Source organism: Solanum verrucosum, unplaced genomic scaffold (genome assembly GCF_900185275.1).
Source record: "Solanum verrucosum unplaced genomic scaffold, falcon-dt-bn FXZP01000064.1, whole genome shotgun sequence".
In the NCBI taxonomy this organism is placed as follows: Eukaryota; Viridiplantae; Streptophyta; class Magnoliopsida; order Solanales; family Solanaceae; genus Solanum; species Solanum verrucosum.
The window spans coordinates 2,396,296-2,418,905 of NW_026020144.1; the positions used below are offsets into that span (position 1 = coordinate 2,396,296).

The window sequence follows — 22,610 nt, forward strand, 5'->3', positions numbered from 1 at the left end:
TTGTCTTAATTACATAAAAATCTACTCATTTGAATAGAGAAAAATTTGTTAGACAATAATTAATATTTTTTGACTATGTGAAGTATCACTTACTCATTTAAAATAGAGATAAATTTGAAAGAAAATAATTAATATTTTTATTAAGCAATTAATTCACTTTTAATTAAGGATAAGAGAAGTTGATATTATCATTATTCTCAATAGGTGATGGTCCAGAAGGAGGAACAGGAACCCCTTTTGGTAGCCTATGATATAAATTACTCTTTAGAAACTCTTTCTTTTCATCGTAATTTTTTGGAGATGGTTCTGAAAATAGTCTAAAATCTTCTTTCTCTTTTGAATCCATCGTCGTTGCCGATGATATTCTCACTGAAGAAGCATTCATGGACCTTAGCGATGTTAAGAGTTGTTACAAGTTAGATTCTAGTGTACATGCTTTGGGTATCTGAATCTAAGATAGTATTGAGAAAAAGAGGCTAGGGCGTTGGGAGGAAGGAGGTGTTTAATAGAATTTAGAGTGCTATGAATGATGGATGCGATCATACCAGCACTAACGCACCGGATCCCATCAGAACTCCGAAGTTAAGCGTGCTTTTAATTGGCCGGGTCGTGCCTCCGGCGCTGTTACTTTGAAGAAATTAGAGTGCTCAAAGCAAGCCTACGCTCTGTATACATTAGCATGGGATAACATTATAGGATTTCGGTCCTGCGCGCATCGGACGTGGTAGGTGGGCATCGGGCAAGCGACGTCGGCCAACGTCAGGCGGCATCAGCCAAGGCCTGCACGCATCGGACGTGGCACGTGCGCATCGGGCAAGCGTCGTGAGTCGGCAACCAAGTGTGGAGCATATCTTGAAAGTTGGTTAAACTTGAGGGCATACTCCCTAACATTCATAGACCCTTGTTTTAAATTCATGAAATCCACCAATTTGGCTTTAGAAATAATTCATATATATAATAATGGTATGCAACTATGCATAAAAGTTAGCGGCTCTAGAGATAGGAATAAAGCAGTGAAATGTAAATTTTTAATCTTAAATTTAAGTTTTTAATTTCGAGTTGTAAATTTTGGGACGAAATCAATTTTATTATCAAATATCAAGATGTGAAATTAATGTCAACTTTCACTTTTATAATCAAAATTTTAATTGACACAATATTCTTTGAACGTACGAAAAAAGTCCAATATAATGACTCTCTCGTCTAAACCTCTATTTGACCGCTATTGTTTTTTAAACAAATATATTTTAAGTAAAATGATCCAGCCAACTTCTTAACTTTTTTATCATATTTAAATGATGTTCTCTTTAAAAGTCAACTCGCCCGAAAACAAGCACTGCCGTTCCACACCAAACGCGTCTAGCCCGGTCGAGAAAAATGCCCTCGGCGGCACATGGTCGCCCCAAATCTTAGAACGACATTTCTGCACAAACTGATGGACAAACGGAGTGTACTATCCTAACTTTGGAAGGTATGTTGAGAGCTTTGTGATTTATTTCAAAGGTAATAGCTTTCTAATGTTTTAATACTCTTAAAATACCTTAAAGCACTTACAATATTCGTCCATATATTAATTCAATTGTTGATTGGGTCAACTTCAAATAGGCACATCTCTTAGCACAAAAGGAATTATGTATCCCATGACCTATGATATGATAGATAATTGAATCCTTTTTCCAACGCCACCGAGTTTGCTAAAATCTGACCTCCAAGTAAAAAGCAGGAGCAAGTTTATCTTTTGTAACTTTTTATGTTGCAAATAAGTTTGATGTTCTTCCTGAAAGACTTTGTGAACCCTTTTGTGTTTCTACACCTTTTGGGGAGTCTATTCTAGCACATTTTCGGAAACACCTATAATTGTAATTTCCATATATCTCAAAATCCGTGCATGATTTCAGAAATTCGACTTCATATTCTTATTCAGGGGGTCAAATTGAGTGGGAAATGGGTCAAACCCGAATTTTAGAACAACCGTATCAAAATTCGAAAATCGCAAAATGAAGTCCATGTTTATCACATCCCACTTCCATGTAGGAATGTTAATCTCTTGAGCCATACCTCCTAGTTTTTGATGTTCTACCTTAATCTGTTGACAGTTAGGACACTTTGCCACAAAATCTGCTATGCCTCTCTTCGTTCTGTTCCACCAAAACACTTTCCGCAGATCACGATGCATCTTAGTGGCACTTGGATGAAAGATATTTAGTATATTTCTATTATTAATAATTAATTTTATATTACATACATTTAATAGATATTTAAATATTTTTATTCTTTCATTTTAAATATTTTTTGCAGGAACGACGTCGTTAGGACAGGTGATGGGGGCGTTGAGGATGGGCATGACGGGCGACGTCATGCGTCGGTGCGCGTGGAGGGTAGGTCGGTGGGGGGCAGGCTAGGGCGTTGGGAGGAAGGAGGTGTTTAATAGAATTTAGAGTGCTATGAATGATGGATGCGATCATACCAGCACTAACGCACCGGATCCCATCAGAACTCCGAAGTTAAGCGTGCTTGGGTGAGAGTAGCACTAGGATGGGTGACGCCCTGGGAAGTTCTCGTGTTGCATCCCTCCTTTTTGTCGAACCGAACCAAATTATTTCGATTCGGTGTTCGGTACACGTTGTACAAGAACCGAAAACCTCAAAAAAACCGAAACCGAACCCAAATACCGAATGCCCTGCCCTATTCACAACCTTACTTAATCGTTGTTTTTATCATAATATATTTTTCTATTAAAAAATTACATTTTATAAATACAATTTTTATTTATGAATATATTATAAGTTGATTTTTTTTTGCCTAATTTTATGTTTATTTATATTTTGATTTCTCTTAAAATATTCACTCCACTACTAAATTACATATTTTGAATTACATAGTTTATTACTCACTTAAAAATTATATTCTATGTATCCATTAAAATGTAGATAACTTTAATAATAAAATTTCTTTTACTTTGATAAACTTAAATTTAAAGTAAACTTAGCCATTTTAAGACTTGCTTCCCTTTTAAATTAATGTAATTATTTGCAATCGCAACAACATGACACTTGATCGTGCCCTTGGACTTGTTTACCTTTCATGAACGTGAAACTAGTCACTCACGATCGCGACCCTAAGGTTTAAACGCATTACGATCTTGACAAAAGGCTCTTAGGATTGCAATGAGCAACTCGGTGCCGGACTTGCAGAGGCTACTGTCTATTTGGGAGATGGCAATACAAAAAGGGTGATCTGCCCAAATTAATATCAATATCATAAAGATATATATATAATATAAAAAAAGTATTATAAATTGTAATAATTAACCATTTTATTTTTTTTAAATCATGGCCATAACTCCTAGATCATGATGAGTTAGGTGTACTTCCAGACATGGTTGGAAAGTTCTTGGAATGATCTTTCCAACGCCTCCAAGTTTGTGCGATTCCGAGTTCGTATGATGGGTCAACTTCAGATGGTCATAACTCTTAGCATAAAATGAATTATGTGTCCCATAACATATGGTTAGATAGATAATTGAATTATCTTTCCAACTCCACCGAGTTTGCTAAATTCCGACATCCGAGTAAAAGGTTATGCTCGTTTTAGTGAAGCCCTGTCAAGTAGACTCGATTGAAAAAAGTGTTATTGGTTTATGGTTATTAGCTTAACGGTTTTTAAACGATTTTGTTAAGAAAAATTATCAAGTTATAGGTTCGATTTTAGAATCTTGGTTTATTGGGTAAATTGATAACCGAGTCCTCCGAAAAGCAAGGAGGCTCACCACTGACTCTGAAGTGCTCAACTGGATCAACGACGTGCAGGATGCTGATCCGGGATACCTGTATCTGCATCGTCATAAGATGCAGGCCATAAGGTTGTGAACGCTAGAAATCTTGAATTATTGTAGGATTTTAGAACTTTAAGTTGTTAACTTTAGAGAACTTGAATTTTTGTAGGATTTTAGAACTTTAGGTTGTGAAATGTTAGAAATCTTGAATTATTGTAGAATATTAGAACTTTAAGTTGTGAATTTCAGATCGTTTTGGCCGTGAGGTTTGGGTATATATATATATATATATATATATATATATATATATATATATTGATACACACTTGTAGATTTCAAAATTAAATTCATAATAAAACACAAAAAAACTATGATAATATTCCATAGGTTATGACCTATGTAGTGATTCCCTAGGTAGCCTCCTCAACTGGACGATGTCTCAAACGGACCTTAACAACAAGAATGGCTCTCGAGCGCAATCTCCTCACATCTCTGGCTAGAATGGCAACGGCCGACGTCGGCTGACCGTTGTGTGCAGTCCAAGGGCGATGCGGCCAGTCCACGGCCGACGTCGGCTGACCGTTGTGTGCAGTCCAAGGGCGATGCGGCCAGTCCACGGCCGACGAACGGCTACTTATTATGTCTAATTTTTTTTATTTCGTCCGATGCTCAATATTCTATATTCACTTTGAATTAATCCAACTAATTCGATAAAAGAATCCAATTTAGGAATAAAGTGCTTCCGATCAATCAAATAATACAAATAAAAGACATAAGAAATAAATCTTTTACAAAGCATCTACCATACTCTTTTATAGAATATATATATATAGTTACGTGTCACAAATAAATTGCCTCTGGAAAAAGAAATTTGTGTGATATAATATTATTTTCTTTTAGAATATTATAAAAGCATAACATATTACAATATATTTGTAGAAAAAAATAAGTTTAAAATCCATGTAATATGCATTATGATTAAATATGTGAGTGGCATCATCATAATTCTTTCTTATCAATACAAAAGTCCTTTGTGAAACCATTTTAAAAAATTGCTTATGTCCTTCCAACAACTATTTTGGATTATGTTGAAGGAGAAAAGATTAATGCATATATTAACTCATCTTCTATGGACATGTAGGATCCATTTCAAAGAAAAAATAATGGGCTTTGAGGATGCACCATCGCTAGCATTTTTTTTTCCAATTATGTAAGTCTAAACATATTGAAGTTTGACCTTATTAGCTTTGAATTTGATATTTTTATCATATAGTCTTTTTTTCTAAACATAAATTTAAAATTGAATTGCTCATTAATGTTGAGTATATTTGAAGAAAAACTAAACTATTCTTCTTTTTTAATTATATTTGGGGCAGAGAATAAAAAATATACAAAGTTAATTATAAATGTCAGTGATGCAAACCCTATTTGTGTTGTTAGCATCCCTCAAATTTCAAGAGTTCATACAAAGGTTGAGCCCAACAAACTTGTCTTCATCAAAGTAAACCGACAAATCAAATATATGAAATCGTTAACTCGAACAAGTGAGATTTCTTGACATTTTATTAAGATTTAAGGGATCAATATCATGTATTTTCAAAAACATGTTTTTAAGAGTCTGATGTCAAATTGAAATACTAAATATTTGCCAACAAGAGTCATTAGAAGTTCACTTTGGTTTTGTTATACTTTTCTCAAACATAGGATTTACCTAGTGTAATATACCTCTTATATGATTTGCAATTTTACCTAATACCTATTCAAATAATAGTAGCAACCTATTCTCTTGTCATCCACAAAAAAATTGTATTTTAATTTTTTTCATCTCAATTTATATTATAATATTTAATTAAACTTATATTATTTTTATTTATAATAAATAGTATCAAATGCTTATAACAATTCATATCTTAGTCCTTCTCTCAATTAAAAGGGAAGGTACCCCTAGGTGCACAGCCTCTTCTTAAAAGTAAAAAATATCAAATAAATAAAATAGTAAAATAGCATAAATGTTTCAACCTTTTTTTTTTAATTTTGGGAGGTGAAAAAAAAAGACAAAAGACAAATAAAAAATAATAATAGGAGTAGGATATGGCTAACTTGCGCCGAAGGTTGACACGTCATTAAACGTAACCCAAGTTTTCGATTAGCCTCTACCCTTTTGCCCTATATTCACCCCGCCTAAGCTTCTTCTCCCCTTCTTCCCTCCTCTCTCACAAAGCAGCATAAATTAGGGTTTTCTTTGAGCGCTTCTTCACTTTTTCTCCTTCCGATCATCAGCCATGGGTGACAAAAGTCAATTTGATTCTCGCCTTAATCAGATCTCCAAAGGTTAAATTTTTACTTTTTTCGCACTTTTTTCAGCTTCGAAATTCTCCAATAGATGCATTTTCCCCTTTTGTTTGTCTTATCGTAACGAGATGAATGTATGTTTTCGTTGTGAAAATGAAAGATTGTAGCTTTATGTGTGTTCTACTGTTGCCGCCACTGTGGGTTTAGGGTTTCTATGTGGTTGATTGAGCTTCGACCTGCTGAAGACAGTGTTCGGGAGCATAAGAAATGATGATGTTCGAGTTTTGTGACTGTATAGAGTATCATTCGCTTATAAAGTTGTTATTTTTCTGTATGAATTGATAAATAATGCTATAGGAGATGTTTTTGCTACCAATGCTTTTATACTCAAAAAAGTTGACTTTGCAGTTGGAATGTTCATGTTTGAGTTTTTTTTACTATATAAAACATCACTCGGTTATAAAGTTGTGATTTTGTTGTATGTTTGATGAATAATACTTTAGGGAGATTCTTTGTGTGTGCGCTTTGTTTTTCCTATCAATACTTCTATACAAGAAATTGACTTTGTAGTAGTTAATGCTGATGTTTTGTGTTTTCTTACTATAGAAAATATCAGTTGGTTATAAAGATGTGATTTTTTTTGTATGTTTGATGAATAATACTTTAGGGAGATTTTTGGTGTGTCTGCTTTTTTTCCTATCAATACTTTTATACTCGTAGAAATTGATTTTGCAGTAGGAATGTTGATGTTTGAGTTTTCTTTTTATAGGAAATATCATTTGGTAAGGAAGTTGTGATTTTTTTGTATGTTTGATAAGTAATATACTATAGGGAGATCTTTTTTTGTGTGTCTGTTTTGTTCATATAAGTATACTTTATGTTTGATGAATAATACAATAGGGAGATTTTTTTGTGTGTCTGTTTTGTTCCTATCAATACTTTTATACACAAAGAAATTGACTTTGAAGTATGAATGCAGTTGTTTGAGTTTTCTTATTAAAGAAAATATCACTCGGTTAATTTTTCGTATGTTTGATGAATAATACTATAGGGAGATTTTTTTGTGCGTCTGTTTTGTTCCCATCAATACTTTTGTACTCAAAGAAATTGACTCTGTAGTTGGAATGCTGATGTTTTGAGTTTTCTTACTTAGAAAATGTCACTCGATTATGAAGATGTGATTTTTTTTTGTATGTTTGATGAATAATACTTTAGGGAGATTTTTTTGTGTGCTTTTTTTTCCCTTTCCTATCAACACTTTTATACTCAAAGAATTTGACTTTGCAGTAGGAACGCTGATGTTTGAGATTTCTTACTATAGAAAGTATCACTTGGTTATAAAGTTGTGATTTTTTATATGTCTGATCAATAATACTACTTGGAGATTTTTTGTGTGTTTGCATTTTTCCTTCAGCTTGGTGCCTACCATTACTTTTATCCTTGAAGAAATTGACTTTGTGGTGGTAGCTGGTAATGTTTCTTAACAATTGACTAGTCTCGGGTTTGAGTGTTTTAATGATGTTAGAAGTTTTGGTGAGTTGCTTTGTATTGTCCAGTCTTAGGACCAAGCGTAGCCTTCGGAACTTGGGATACTGGGCCTGCTTGTTTATCCTTCTATATTTAAATACCAGGTTTAGTTTGCATTGCGCGAGGCTCAAACCCGTAACATAAGTCATAGATCCCTCAACCTTTAAAATTAAACCAAATCATGAAGGCAAACACACCTAAGAACAATGCACATGAAAACAAACACACCCCTCTCTCTTTTATCACCTTTGATCCTCTTATTGCCTCACCTAAGAACAATGCACATGAAAATAGACATTGAACATTGTGGAATCATCTCGAGGACTTGCTCATCTTGTTCTACATGTGTGATACTTTAAACTTTTGTTGAAAGTGATGATTCTAATCTTGTCCAATCTTGTGTCACCATATATCCATCTTAACATATGTATTCTTACAATTATATATCTTACTGGTATTATATCCTTAGACACTCAATAGTCACTTCCAATATACCATTCCTGGTCTGGAAACCATTTTGCATCCAGTGTTGTTAAAGGCTTGCTCAAAGCACATTTAAGCCCTGAAACTCTGTAATTCCAACTTGTGTGCTTTTTCCTCACTTAGTTGGTGCTTTAGTGCAGGCATCAAGGGGCTAATTCTCGGGCACATCTTCACCAAGCTCAATCTTTAAAAGCACAATACTAGACAGTAATATATATATATATATATATACACACACACACATACATGATACTTCTCTTTGCTGAAACCCACTCATTATTTGCACTTTGCTCTTGAAATCCAATATATTTTGGTGCTTTTTGCTTTTGACTACTTGCTTGCCTTTCATGGTACCTGTTAATTGGCCAATTTAGTGGGTCAAAACTTCAAATTTTTTATTCTCAATGGATAACTTAATGAAGTATGTGAGCAACTAACTACTTAATAATGATAGACCTCAGCATTGCTTACAACCATGTTAGACAAAGCTTCATGTCTTTTGCTAGTATTAGTGCTGATGGTTTGATTTGGAGATGAAAACTGGGGAAATGAGTTTAGGCATGATTAATTGGCCTTAGTCCTTACCATGAAGGAGAAAAGAGCATGTGATTTAGAATTATGTGAAGCAGAAATATCTAAGAACAAGCATATTTACATGCTGAAATAAGCATTTGAAGCCCTTGATTTCAGATGTTATCTAGGAGTATCTTTTTGTAGTTATGAGAGATAAGAAGTGACTATTACTGCATGTAAGCCTGTGTTGCTGAAAGGCAAATTTAATTCATATAAATCTTCTGATTTTTTTGGCGAGTTCTCATTGAGCGCTACTTAAATTGAAGGTGGGATCTTATTTCTTGAATGTATCATTATGTTTATCTGTTTTACATGCCTTTGATCAGTTACAAGCCTTCCAAATTCCTTGCTCCTGTAAATAATTTTGATACAGACCCTTGGTATTTCTATGAATGGAAGAGGTTTCATATAATAACTTATAGGGATTATATGGAACCTCTTATTTTGCTTATTAACATAATCCAGTAAGCAGTAGGCTTTATTTTCTTACCTTGTCAAAAGGGTGTTTTGATTCCAATTTGTATTTGTATTTGTCGTAGTGCAAGATTATGTCTTTATAGATAAGTTATTTTTGATACATGTAGATGTGCAAGGACCCAACGATTCCATTCCGCTTTCACCGCAGTGGCTCCTGCCAAAACCAGGGGAAAGTAAGGCTGGGATAGTTACCGGGGTACGTTCATTATTGCTTTGGATTTCCTTGTTTAAATCCTGTACCGTTCACACTTTTGAGAGACATTTTGGTGTTGGGTTTGAAGCAGTTGAGGTTTTCTGCTTAAATTGTGTAGCGGTTCTTATTAAACTGTTAATTCATAAACTTGCCTGATGTTTTTTTCATCTATTGGTGTTTAAATGCAGGACAACCATCTCAACATACATCCGGGGTATGGTATTCGTTCAGAGTTAGCGAAATTCCCTGGGATGGGTGATGATATGCATGATAATCAAAAGAAGAAAGATGTCTTTAGGCCATCTGTGCTCGATATGGAATCAGGTCGACGGGATCGCTGGCGTGATGAAGAAAGGGACACCAATTCTGCTGTTCGAAGGGACCGCTGGAGGGAGGGAGATAAGGAGATTGGTGATGGCCGCAAGGTGGAACGCTGGTCGGACTCCTCTGGCAGACATCACGGAGAAGCACGACGTGTTCCAGGTGAAAGATGGACTGATTCTGGAAATAGGGAAAACAATCATGATCAGCGTCGAGAGAGCAAATGGAACACGCGCTGGGGACCTGATGAGAAGGAAGCAGATGCTGTCCGTGAGAAATGGAGCAACTCTAGCAAAGATGCTGAAATGCATCTTGAGAAGGAGTCTCCAGGTCTTGCCTATCATGGAAAGGATGAGAGAGAGGGTGACCACTATCGGCCATGGAGATCTACGTCTCACGGCAGGGGAAGGTCAGAACCTACTCATCAGGCTTTTACACCAAACAAACAGGTTCCTACATTTTCTCATGGCCGGGGACGTGAAGATGGTGCTACCGCTACTTTTTCTCTAGGTAGGGGTCGTGCTCTCTCTGGAGGGAGCCCCATGATAAAGGGCTCTCCTCATGTGCAGTCATTCGGGGCATTCTCAGAGAAAGCTGAAAGTGTTTCCTCTCCTATACAATACAGTCGGATAAAAATGCTTGATGTGTATAGAGTTACAGACATGCAGTCCTGTAGCAACTTTTCGGATGTGATTGTGCAAGTTCCTTCACTTACACAAGATGAACCTCTGGAACCTCTTGCATTATGTGCACCCAGTCCGGAGGAATTGGTAACTTTCAGAGAGACTTGAAACTGATATTACTTAGTTGAATTGGATTTTGATCTGATGTTAATTAGTTTAAATGAAGTAACTGCTCAAGTTTATGTATAGGCTATCTTGAAGGGAATTGATAAGGGGGATGTTCTGAGTAGTGGAGCTCCGCAGATTACTAAAGATGGAGCGTTAGGTCGAAACTCAACTGAATATACTCAGCCAAGGCGCGGCAAACTAGGTACTTCTAATTCTTAGATCAGTTAGGGGATTTCTGAATCTCGATTAATTAAGCTCTCAAATTAGTATGTTTTGTGCTATGGTTTTGATTGCCATCATTTCTTCAAATGTACAGGTAGCAGAGAAGATTTATCATTTGATGATTCAAGAGAAGAAAGTACTGACAATGCAAAAGGTGACTATGAATCACCCAGAGGGCTTTTTCTTCGGAAAGTTACATTTTTATGGGTCCAGTTCTAAATCTGAGACTAGAGTTTAGAGAGATTTTCTGATCCCAAATTAGGTGCTGTATGTATATGTGTGGATATCTATCTCTTGATGTACTGTGCAGTTCATCAGGATGCAGTAACAAAAACAAATCTATAATCTTATTAAGATTTGGAGTCCTGTTAAAATTTCGAGATCCAAATACTTAAAGCTAGTCTGTTGGTTATACATATCTTTCAATAAGCAGAGTTGTCTTCTGAGAGAGTTGCTTTTGAATTATGGTGGTACTTGTTAAGAGATCTATCAATTATGCTTCTTTTTTATCTGTAATTGGGTTTCAGTAGATTGTTTTAACTTATTATTTTTAATGTTCAGTTTCAGTAGAAGACAGTATTCCTCATAGAGAACGGGAGTCTGTCAATAGAGATCCAAGCACACCAGGACACTCACCTGTTCCCCATGGTGGCGGCTTATGGCGATCATCTTCAATTGGTGCACGTTCACATCTGGCGGCTAATGATGCTAGAGAAATGCCAACTGATGTCAGGTCAAGAACATCTGACATTGGATGGCTCCAGAACCAGAAGGACAAGAATACAGAGCGGGAAAGAGATCTTGCAGATCCTTCTTACCCCAAAAACGAAGGATCTAAATGGCAGTTTGGAGATGATCCTATTCTCAAAAGGCAATTATCTGCTGCCATGGACAAAGAGTTGGAGATGAGGAAAATTTCACAATCATCTCCGGAGGACCTGGTTCTATATTACAAAGATCCACAAGGCTCAATTCAAGGTCCTTTCTCAGGTAGTGATATTATTGGATGGTTTGAGGCTGGATATTTTGGCATAGATTTGCTAGTTCGATTAGCTACTGCACCGCATGATTCACCATTTTATCTGCTGGGGGATGTTATGCCCCACTTGCGTGCTAAGGCTCGGCCACCTCCTGGATTTGGAGCACCAAAGCCAAATGCAGATGCTCCAGGGGGGTTGAACGTGAGCAGCTTCACAAAACTTCATGCAGGTTCAAGTGAGATTGATATGGTAAAGAGTGAAATGAATTACAAGCATGGCTCAACAACAGAGGCTGAAAATAGATTCTTGGAGTCACTGATGGCTGGCAAAGTAGGCCATGCACCGCTTGACAAGTTTGCTCAGTCTGAAGGTTAGTTTGAATTTATTTTGAGTTGTATTCGTCTGAATTTTGCATTATTGTTGTCTATGCTCATATTTTTGTATCAATAACTGAAGCTTCAAAAATTGGAAAGACGTGCATTGATATTTAACTGATGATCGGTGATTGCTTTTCTTGCTCAGCAGGCATTCCGGCTTATGGTGCAAATAGTATTGGTGTTGTTCCTCCTATGGTAGCCGAAAGTGGAGATAATCTGTATCTCTTGGCTAAGCAGATTGCTCTTGAGAGACAGAAATCTCTACCAAAGCCCTATCCTCTTTGGCCCGGGAGAGATGCACCATCTGTTGTTCCAAATGCGGATATTGTTCAAGATCCTTTGCCTCATTCTCAACGGCCTTCAATGGCTGAAAATATTCGCCAGCAGCCCCATAATCAGAATGTTGATTTGATGTCTCTACTTCAGGGCATACCAGACAGATCAGCTGGTATTAGTAGCGGTCTTAGTGGTTGGTCTAATTTCTCCGTCCAAGGGGGATTAGAACCGCTTCAGGAAAGGATGGAGATGCATCAAGGTCAGAGCATGCCCCCTCAATCTGCCTTTGGAATGCAACAACAGAGGCTACACCCACAGAATCCACCTATGACCAACTTAATGGGTGCCATGGATAATACATCCAGCATTTTGGCTACTGAAAAGCTACTTTCATCTGGAATTCAAGATCCACAGCTGTTAAATCTATTGCAGCAACAGTACTTGCTGCAGCTACAGTCTCAGGCAGCACAAGGACCACAACAATTGTCAGTGTTAGACAAGTTGTTGATGCTCAAGCAGCAGCAGCAGAAACAGGAGGAACAGCAACTGATATTGCGCCAGCAGCAGCAGTTGCTCTCTCAAGTTCTGTCTGATCAGCATCCTCATCAGCGATTTGGTGAACAACCTTATGGGAAGTTGCCGACTCCTGGCATATCTGCAGGAAATGCTTCTATGGATCCTACCCTTTTCCCGCCTTCACATAATTTGTTTTCAATGAATACACAAATACAACTTCCAGTTACGGAAGAAGCTCGTGCTTCAAATTTCGTCTTGCCCTCGAGCATTTCTCAGGATGTCAGCCAAATAGGTAGCTCTGAGACCTCATCTGTGCACTTGCCACATCAAATGTTTGGAGATTTTTCCAGTCAGAGGAGTTGGGGTTTAGTGGAACAAATTGATGATGTTCAACCGAAGGTCCCAAGGATGGCAACAGCCATGATTGATCCATCATCACATTCAGAATTTACCAGCAAACATCACCTAGAGAAGGGCTCAGAAAACAATGAACCTCCAGCCACTGCTGAAATTGCCTCTCATTTTCCACATGTTGAACAATTAGAAAAGGCAGTTATACCACCACCACCAGCTGTTGATAATGACTTGCATCAGAAAAACAGAGTTGAATCACCACCAGCTGCAGCTCCCTCAGAACCACAGATTGAAGGAGATCTACGTGATGGACTTTCTGTCACTAAGGAACTGAAAAGTGTTGAAACCCGGGAAGTTAAAAAATCATCTGAAAAGAAGTCCAGGAAGCAGAAGTCTACTAAGGGACAAACTTCGGACTTGGTGAAGGGAGCTTCTAAGTCACAGCCATCGAAGCCATTGCAATCTGATGCCCCGATTGCTTCTGATTCACAATCTGTTTTAGTTGACAAAGCTACAGCTGTAGGTCCAGCAAGAAGAGAGAGCAAACCTGAAGCAGCTATTGCTGATGTTATGAATGAATATCCAGGGCAAAACCCACCAGTTTCACAGTTCAACTCCCAAGTACAGTCTGGACAGCGAGCTTGGAAACCTGCTCCTGGTTTCAAGCCGAAGTCATTGTTGGAAATTCAAGAGGAAGAGCAGAGGAGAGCACATGCAGAAATAGCTACTACAGAGGTCGCCACATCTCTGAGCTCCTTGAGTGTGTCTACTCCATGGGCTGGTTTTGTTACTAATTCAGATCATAAATTAGTTAGAGATACTCAGCAAGATGCTGCCAGCACTGATTTGAATATGAATAATTCAGATGTTTCTCGCAACCAGAAGAGTAAGAAAAGTCAATTGCATGATGTACTGGCTGAGAACACTTTGGCCAAGTCAAGCGATAGAGAGAGAGAGAGAGATTTTCCTGATATTACATCTATTCAACCTTCTGTATCTGTCAACGATGATGACAACTTTATTGAAGCTAAAGAAACTAAAAAGAGCCGCAAAAGATCTGCAAAATCCAAGGGTGCAGGAGCGAAGGTCTCAGTGCCCACTGCTGCTTCCGAGGTGTCTATTGCATCAAGTCCTATTGACAAAGTCAAAAGCTCGCGTCAGGTACAACCTGACCAGGAAGTATTACCTGCTATACCATCTGGTCCTTCGCTAGGAGATTTTGTTGTTTGGAAGGGCGAGTCTGCAAGTTCTTCTCCTATTCCTGTTCCAGCATGGTCCACTGACGCTGGGAAACCCTCAAAACCCACATCCTTACGGGACATCCTAAAGGAACAAGAAAAGAAGGTTTCTTCTGGACAGCAGCATATACCGGTGCCAACACAGAAATCTGTGCCAAATCCACCTGCCAGAGTAGGTGGTCCATCATGGTCTGCCACTGGTTCATCGCCCGCCAAGGCATCTCCTATTCAGATCAACTCACAAGCTGGCACTAATTCAAAAAATAAAGTGGAGGATGATTTGTTTTGGGGCCCAATAGATCATCCCAAGCAAGAGGCAAAGCAGTACGACCATTTCCTTCCTCTCGATTAGCTCTTCTCTCCTCCCTTCTCTCTTTTTTTTTTTTTTTGAGAAATCCCTTCTCTTTGTTGGTTGTAATGCCTGCAGGTCTGAATATCCTCAGCTTGGAAGTCAAGGCAGTTGGGGAAGCAAGACCACACCAGTGAAAGGAAGCCCTGGCAGTTCATTGAGCAGGCAGAAGTCTGTTAGTGGTAAGCCTACAGAACGTTTACTATCCTCATCTCCTACATCAGCTCACTCGTCCCTGAAAGGGAAGAAGGATGCTTTAACAAAGCATTCAGGTAACCATGTGTTCTTTCAAGAACTAATCAAGATCTAAAGTAAACAATGTTTCTTAGCGGAAAAAGAAAAAAAAAATTTAACACAACTTTCTTCATTGTTTCAGAAGCAATGGATTTCAGAGAGTGGTGTGAGAATGAATGTGATAGGCTCATTGGTACTAGAGGTATTTTGTAGAACTGCTACTCATTTGATTTGAATATCACTCTTTTGGAATACATTATCATCCCATATATTTCGAACTGTGTCAGTAGTAGTGGAATTTCTTGAATCCTACACTTTATTCTCTCTTTGATATGACTCTTGAATCTTACACATAGAGCAACCTGAGAGTATCTACATAGAACTATACTGACAGTTTGTCTGATGTGTTCCCAAATTCTTTTTGTTCATTCAGATACTAGCTTTCTGGACTTCTGTTTCAAGCAATCCAAGTCAGAGGCTGAAATTCTTCTGATAGAGAATCTTGGCTCTTATGATCCTGATCATGAGTTCATTGACAAGTTCCTTAACTACAAAGACTTTTTGCCTGCGGATGTTTTTGACATGGCCTTCCAGGGTCGGAATGATCGTAAGGTCACTGGTGCAAGTGCCAAAGATGTGACTTCTAACAGTGTTGGCTTTGACCAGGGTAACTCAAGTGTTCAGGATTGGGCCACAAAAGGAGGAAAGAAGAGGGGTAAGAAGGGGAAGAAGGTTAACCTTTCAGAGTTGGGCTTCAATGTGGTTAGTAACCGTATAATGATGGGAGAGATTCAGACTGTGGAAGATTAGGTAGGGTGAGGAATGGTACATACTTTGTGTTTGAGAAAAGTTTGTAAATGCTTTAGGATTATCCAGCAACAGAAGCAGTACTATTTAATCTGCTCAGAGCAATTTTTGTGATACTATTTCTGACTTTAGGTCTTCTAAATCAGATTTAATCAGAATTAAACCTAGAGCTATTTTTCATGTTTGTCCTCCACCCATTTTGTTTTGTAATACTCAACGTTGTAGTGCATCCTGAGAGAGATGCTTTAGCTGAGGTGGGTTCATTAGTGTCCCTGCATTATAGTTTCCAGATTATTTAGTTTCTAGTTGAAAGTTATTGAACTCAGTTATTTTGCAGGACCCTTCGAAGGTTTATGCAATAAATTTAATCTGCCTTTTTTGATGAATGCTATGTTGATTCTGTGGCTATAACACTGTACATGGATGTCTGATGTCCATGTTCCTATAATCTAGTACTCCGTTCGTTACTCAACATGGGAGTTAAAAAAATATAGAGTTGAGATATAGATACTTGTGCGTAAAATTGGATTAGATTGAATAGTTGCATTTTGAACAAAAGAGACTGGATCAAATCTTCACTATTTGGCCCCCAAGGCCTAGCTCAAGCTCAAGTGGCAAAAGGTGGAGGATTTGTGGCTTATGTCGCAGGTTCAAGCCCCACACCATGCAAAGCGAAGCCAGGTATTTAAGTGGAGAAGGGTAGAGGGGCGGGCCCATTATCCATCGAGTTTAGAAGGCTGTGATTGGTCTAAAGGGCGAGTCACAGACGGATTTTTCGGTTATCAAAAAAAATAAAAAATCTTCACTATCTGTTGAGCTTTGATACTATAAAGAACAATGTAGTGTGTTATAAGCAATCAATAACAAGATTCGTGATATCGTTGTGGACCAACGAGTCACTGTGTTTTCTGCACTAGTACCAGAAATGACTTTTGGTGTGTTTTTTCGCGATGGTTCTTCTATATGGTGAAGATGAAAGTTAATGCTAAATTGAAATTAAATCTTTCACGATGAAAATGTACTCTTTTCCCATTAAGCAAAAAAGTAAGTTTGAGGTTACGAAGTCACTTAGTCGAGGGTTTCAATTCTGCTTTCGGAAAACTTTGCATGATGTGCTTACCCGTTTGCTTGATCACGATGAAGTTGCAAGGAAACCTGTGGCTAAATTAGATCTTTCGCGATGAAAATGCACTATTTTCCCAACTTGGCATTTGTTGTCAAGAGTAGATGTGCTTACCCATTTGTGCTTGTCATCCTTGCACATGGATGTGCTTACCCATTTGTGTTTTTCCCAACTTGGCATTTGTTGTCAAGAGTAGATGTGCTTACCCATTTGTGCCTGTCATCCTTGCACATGGATGTGCTTACCCATTTGTTCTCGCCATCCTCGCACAGGAATCATGCTAATCTTCTTTGTATCATTCCAATTTTATCGGAAGTCCCCGAAGGGACCACATTTTGGTCCTCAACTTTACCCTATTTTTTGAATAATGAAGTGTCATTTCAGTTTCAATCAAAGACGAGATTAAATTATCGTGGTCCTGATCTATAATAGCACTCATGGTATTCAAGTAACTCAGGTCCATGGGATATCTTTCAACTGTTGCTTCACAATTTTTGTTTGGGGGTGGGGGTAACAAAGCAGAAGTAATTAAAATAAGTGATCTGAGTACTATAAGATTAAGAGAATTACTACATGATTTGGATCAACCAAATAAGAAAAATAGATTAAAATTTACTAACATAATTAACCAACTGGCTTTGAAATGGCATATTATTAAGTGGGAACAATCAAAAGGAAGACCTTTGCCTTCACTAAATTTTGATCTTATAATATATATATCTAAATAAAGCTCTAGTAGTAGTAGTAGTATAAATACAAGTAAAGAACTTTGACTACCAAGAAGAATGAGTTCAACCACAACTCTGTTGCATCTACCTTCATCTCAATTCTCAACATAACCATTGACCTCCCCATTATTTCTGTTTCTTTGTAGTTGTCGTCTTCGCCGGACTTTTCGATTCTTTTTCTTTTGCCACTTCTCTGTTCATATACATAACCAACCAGATCCAACAATAGTTCGTTAGATGAGAATATAATTAAATAAATAAATGTGTGCTCTTTAATGGTTCAAACTTTTGGATGAGATGATTATACACGGTTGGAATCTCACTATCATATCCTTTATCAAACGACTTATTTGATGAGAACTTAGACTCTCAGTTCAACAAATTCTAGTGTAGATTCACATTTTCAAATCTTAGGAATTTTAGGAAAACTGTGAACTACCCTTTTGCATTTTTAGGTTATACACACACTATAAAAAAGACGTTCTTCAACTTTTAGATGAGATGATCTCAGACTTCAACAAATTCTAGTGTAAACTTAGTTTCAAATCTTCGTAAGATTTTAAAGAAAACTCTGGACTAGTACATTTTTTAGGTTGTCCCACAAAAATAACCAACCCATGTTGCTTGTAAGAAGTAAATACTCTCCAGATTCAGTTTCAATCTATTTTAGGAAAACTTTGAACTACCCTTCCACACTTTTAAGGTTACTCCTTCAAGACAGAAAACCCCATAAAAAAATCATCATCCCATACACTAAAAAGCAGTAAAGAAGTTCTGTTAGAATTCCTCATTTTTTACCTTCGGAGTTCGAAGAAACTTTTGAACTACTTTTTTAATAAGTGTGGCATCCGGACCAGATTGGGTACCTGCTACCTCACCGGCACATGCATCACATAACTCTATCCACTGAGGCTGGGAGACAAATGAAGAGATCACCTAGTGTTTTGCTTCCGTTGGATTATGAAGCTTAGGCTTCATAGTTCTCAATCTATTTCATTGACCACTACACGTCTACACCACACCTTTGGGTTTCCCCTTAAGATTAAGTTGCATGCTAAGCTAATCCCATTATTAATCCTCATCCCATATGACAAAGTACAGTAAAGAGAAGAACAAGGATTAAAGAATCCCCAAATATACTGTAAGAATTTAGAGCAGAACGTATATCAACAATTCATACAGCATGATTTCGACTAGTTGGGAATGTAGTTGATTAATATATATATATATATATATACACACAACAAAACAAGTCTCACTGGAAAAATTTACCTTGGTTCTGATTTCTTGTTGGAAGGTGACTCATAAGTGGAAGTGGAACGGAGGGACATCTTGGCAATCTCTGACACAGCAGTGTCTCGGGTAGCTGGTGAATCACTCGTCAAATCTAGGTACGCTGCTTGGAAAGCATCTTGCCAGAACTTAGGCAACCTGATCCTGCTATTCTGTGTGTACACATCCCACATATGTTTCACCATTTTCTCTCTTTCCTCCAATACCTACAAATCAGTAGACAAATTCAACATTTTAACACACAAAATGGTGTTAAATGTACTCATACTTGATCCAATCAACTTAATCTCAAACTCAAACTAGTTAAATGAGCATTACTATACTACTACTACATCTAGCAAAAATGTAGGATTTGCTTTAATATTAAAAAAATCAATTCAACATTTTAACACATGAAATGGTGAAACATCAGGAAATCAAAAACCCCACAAAAGAAAACTACTATTTGAAGTACACAAAGAAGATTAGAAAGTGTAAAAGCAAAAAAGAAAAGAACTTTTTATCTGAAATGCACTCCTATAATTGGCTACTTTTCAATACAAAACTAAGTGAATCAGCCTAATACTAGTACTACATCTAGCAAAAATCAATTCTTCTTTCCATGTAGTGAATAACCTACCAAAGAAACAATTCAAGTTTAACACTTTAACACACAAAATGATTCAATTTCAAGATATCAAAGACTTCCACATCAAAGAAAATCCATCATCATCTAAAGTTGGAAGAAAAAAAAAGAACAAAAAGAGGAACAGCAAAATAGAAAAGGAAGAAAAATTTAGAAGAAAAAAGCACTTTTTGAGGTGAATTGACCTGAAATGTACTCCTAATACTACCAATAATCAACTAATTTCAATTACCAAACAAGCTGAGTCTGCTAAATATACTACTAACTATATCCAGCAAAAATCTGATCTTTTTTCTTTATAATTTACCTTTTTGTAAATAACCCATGTAGCAAGAAAAAACAAATCATTTTTCTTTATGATTTGCCTTTTAGCAAAATGATCCATGTAGCAAAAAAACAAATATTTTTCTTAATTACTTATGATTTTGCCTTTTAGCAAAATAACCCATGTAGCAAAAATTTAATCTTTTTCTTAGTAACTTATGATTTTGTCTCTTAGCAAAATGACCCATGTAGCAACAATCCTATCTTTCATGTAGCAACAATCAAATTTTTTTCTTAATTACTTGACGTTTGCCATTTAGCAAACTGACCTATGTAGCAAAAATCTAATCTTTTTCATAATTACTCATGATTTGCCCTTTTAGCAAACTGACCCATGTAGCAAAAATCAAATCTTTTTCATAATTACTCATGATGTGCCTTTTAGCAAACTGACCCATGTAGCAAAAACCAAATCTTTTTCATAATTACTCAAGATTTTGCATTTAACCAAACTAACCCATCAAACAAAAAGGATCAAGAAACATTACCAGAATATCAAGATCTTCATGGATCGTGAAATCAGAAGCATGGGATAAACGGCTGAGATTTGAAGTAGACCAGTTCAGACTAAGAGTAAGTGAACCAGTGAACATAGACCAAAAAGCTAGCAAAAGAATTGCAGCCAATACCCACAATTTGTATTTACCTTTACCAAAAACCCCACTAAATCCTTGATCTTTTTTTACAGTTGATGTTGCTGCTGCTGGTGTTGTTACTACTGAAACTGAAGAAACTATTGTTACTGTATTTGTACTAATTCTTGATTGAGCTTCTTCATCTTTCATTTCTTGGTATATTCTCATGATTTTGCTTTGACCCAATTCAGAAAAGATAAGATCTTTATAAGCTAAACTGAGAGAAAGAATTTTAACTTTTTTTTTTTTTTTGAAGAATCAAGAAGATGATGAGTGGATTAAATTGAGGTGATGTTAGGACTTTTTTTAATATATAAAAAAGAAGCTTTTAAGGAATAGTGTGTGGAAGTGAAGTGAAAGAGAAAAATGAGATGAGGTGAAGTGAACCCACCGACAAGAGTAAAGAGTGGGACACTGCCCCCCATTAACAAATTAGTGTTCTCACTCTATGCAAAAAAAAAATAAAAAAAATAAATAAATATATATATATATATATATATATATTAGCTATAAGGAATTTGAAGGATAGTAATGGAGAAATTTTTCATAAAGGGCTATAGTTTAGAGGGTAATCATATAAGATATAATTATAAATGTTTATATGGGATGAAAGAGATGTATCATATGGATATTAGTAGTATTATTGAAAAAGGAACATTTAGATGATGAGTATTAGTTATATAGATATCGAATATCAATTATATCAGATAGCAAATATCAATTATTAATATAATGTATTAAGAATTTATATTTAAGCAATGAATATTGATTGTATCAGCTTAGTTGAAAGAGTGTATATTATATTAGTAAAAGAGTTATATTCTGGCGATGAGTATTAATTTTTAATTATATCAACAAAAGAAATATATACACACGATATCAACTATATAAAATGGTGAATATCAGCTATATCAACATATATTATATCAACGAAAAATATGTTAAAATCTCTATCAATACATATTTATCAACACATGTGTATCAACGACAATTATCAGCTATAATAGAGGGAGAGTATTAATCGTTAGTTGTATCAGTGCTTACTATATCAATGAGAGAATTATATCAGGCGATGAATATCAACTATTAATTGTATCAACACATATTATATTAGCGAAAGAATCATATGCAAACAATATTAGCTATATCAATGCATATTATATCAACTAAAAACACGTAAAAAGACTATTAATGTATATTGTATCAACACGCATGACGCATGTGTATAGTGTATTTGTTACATAAAATCTAAAATATAACTATATTTCATAAATTTTAAAATTGTAATTATACATCTTAAATATAATATAAATATTTGTCACGATCCATAATTTTAATACATAATAAAACATGGCATGTGGGGTTTGTTGAATATAATTGACTTCTTATGCCGTCAATGTCTTTGTGTGTGCTTTCAACACTTTGGTGGGTCACCTAACATTCAACCTTTGGGAACCGTTTAACGTGTTGACGAAATTAGGAATTTATTGCACTCTAAAATTAGAATGTTATCTAGGACGACTAGAATTTTTTAACTTAAAAGTAATATTTACATATTAATATTAATTGTAATCATTGTTTTATATATAATTATTTGTATAGTATGACTTTTTGAAGGAAGAACCTTTATTTTTAATGTAGTTAATTTGTCCGCTAAAATTGTCAACAAAAAGTAAAGTGGAGATAGTTTCTTTCCTTCTTCTTTTTTGTTTCTTTAGGCGATGGTGGTGGTAGGGCTGTTTTTGCGCATCTCGATTAATTTTACGAAATATTTGTCATTTCTCACCATCAACAAGTAACAGATAACTTTGTCTATCAAATCTAGGACATGTAAGAAGAATCACGTAGTATTTCTTATCTCCGCTGAATTTTAAACATGAAACTTGAGTCAGGATTCTCACCCACTTCACTACTACTAAATTTTGAAAGTTAGATTTGTTAATAGAAAACTTCTTACTTTTTAACGAAACCTATCTAACATAAATTCAAATTAATGAGATTAGTAGGTTTTTATTGTTGAATACTTAATAGGAAAAAAATAGTGCTAAATTTGGGTTAGAATTAATGATGGTATTGTTAAGTGAACTGGGTAATCGG

At 36.1% G+C, this 22,610-nt stretch overlaps 2 protein-coding genes and 2 non-coding genes across 5 annotated transcripts; 2 read left to right on the top strand and 2 right to left on the bottom strand.

Moving 5' to 3' along the window:
• The first annotated feature begins 2,453 nt into the window (after positions 1-2,453).
• LOC125827970 (5S ribosomal RNA) lies at positions 2,454-2,572 on the top strand. The gene has a single exon (XR_007443017.1). It is a non-coding gene; the product is annotated as a 5S ribosomal RNA (ribosomal RNA).
• A 3,347-nt stretch (positions 2,573-5,919) lies between these two features.
• On the top strand, positions 5,920-15,965 carry LOC125827550 (protein ESSENTIAL FOR POTEXVIRUS ACCUMULATION 1). Of its 2 annotated transcripts, none has more exons than XM_049506844.1 (10): positions 5,920-6,106; positions 9,235-9,323; positions 9,509-10,411; positions 10,514-10,634; positions 10,749-10,808; positions 11,216-12,004; positions 12,157-14,719; positions 14,823-15,016; positions 15,121-15,180; positions 15,412-15,965. In XM_049506844.1, the coding sequence occupies exons 1-10, from the start codon at positions 6,058-6,060 to the stop codon at positions 15,786-15,788; spliced, it is 5,205 nt and encodes a 1,734-aa protein (XP_049362801.1). In that variant the 5' UTR covers positions 5,920-6,057; the 3' UTR covers positions 15,789-15,965. The 2 variants fall into 2 exon arrangements, with proteins under 2 accessions (XP_049362801.1, XP_049362802.1); XM_049506845.1 differs by having other exon boundaries at positions 12,160-14,719.
• A 1,170-nt stretch (positions 15,966-17,135) lies between these two features.
• LOC125827987 (U6 spliceosomal RNA) lies at positions 17,136-17,237 on the bottom strand. The gene has a single exon (XR_007443033.1). It is a non-coding gene; the product is annotated as a U6 spliceosomal RNA (small nuclear RNA).
• Positions 17,238-17,468: 231 nt separating this feature from the next.
• LOC125827852 (uncharacterized) lies at positions 17,469-20,908 on the bottom strand. Its single transcript, XM_049507198.1, has 3 exons — positions 20,367-20,908; positions 18,909-19,135; positions 17,469-17,829 (listed from the first exon to the last, which is right to left on the bottom strand). Exons 1-3 carry the CDS (start codon positions 20,679-20,681, stop codon positions 17,763-17,765), a joined length of 609 nt encoding a protein of 202 aa, XP_049363155.1. The 5' UTR covers positions 20,682-20,908; the 3' UTR covers positions 17,469-17,762.
• Between the last annotated feature and the right edge of the window lie 1,702 nt (positions 20,909-22,610).

Bases quoted from the DNA above. Each gene is read 5' to 3' on its own strand.
- LOC125827852 (XM_049507198.1), bottom strand. From the start codon at position 20,681: ATGAGAATATACCAAGAAATGAAAGATGAAGAAGCTCAATCAAGAATT. The intron at 19,136-20,366 runs GTAATGTTTCTT...ACTGATTTGTAG, and splicing joins ATGAAGATCTTGATATTCTG to GTATTGGAGGAAAGAGAGAA. The intron at 17,830-18,908 runs GTAAATTTTTCC...GTATATGAACAG, and splicing joins AACAAGAAATCAGAACCAAG to AGAAGTGGCAAAAGAAAAAG.
- LOC125827550 (XM_049506844.1), top strand. From the start codon at position 6,058: ATGGGTGACAAAAGTCAATTTGATTCTCGCCTTAATCAGATCTCCAAA. The intron at 6,107-9,234 runs GTTAAATTTTTA...TGATACATGTAG, and splicing joins CCTTAATCAGATCTCCAAAG to ATGTGCAAGGACCCAACGAT. The intron at 15,181-15,411 runs GTATTTTGTAGA...TTGTTCATTCAG, and splicing joins TAGGCTCATTGGTACTAGAG to ATACTAGCTTTCTGGACTTC.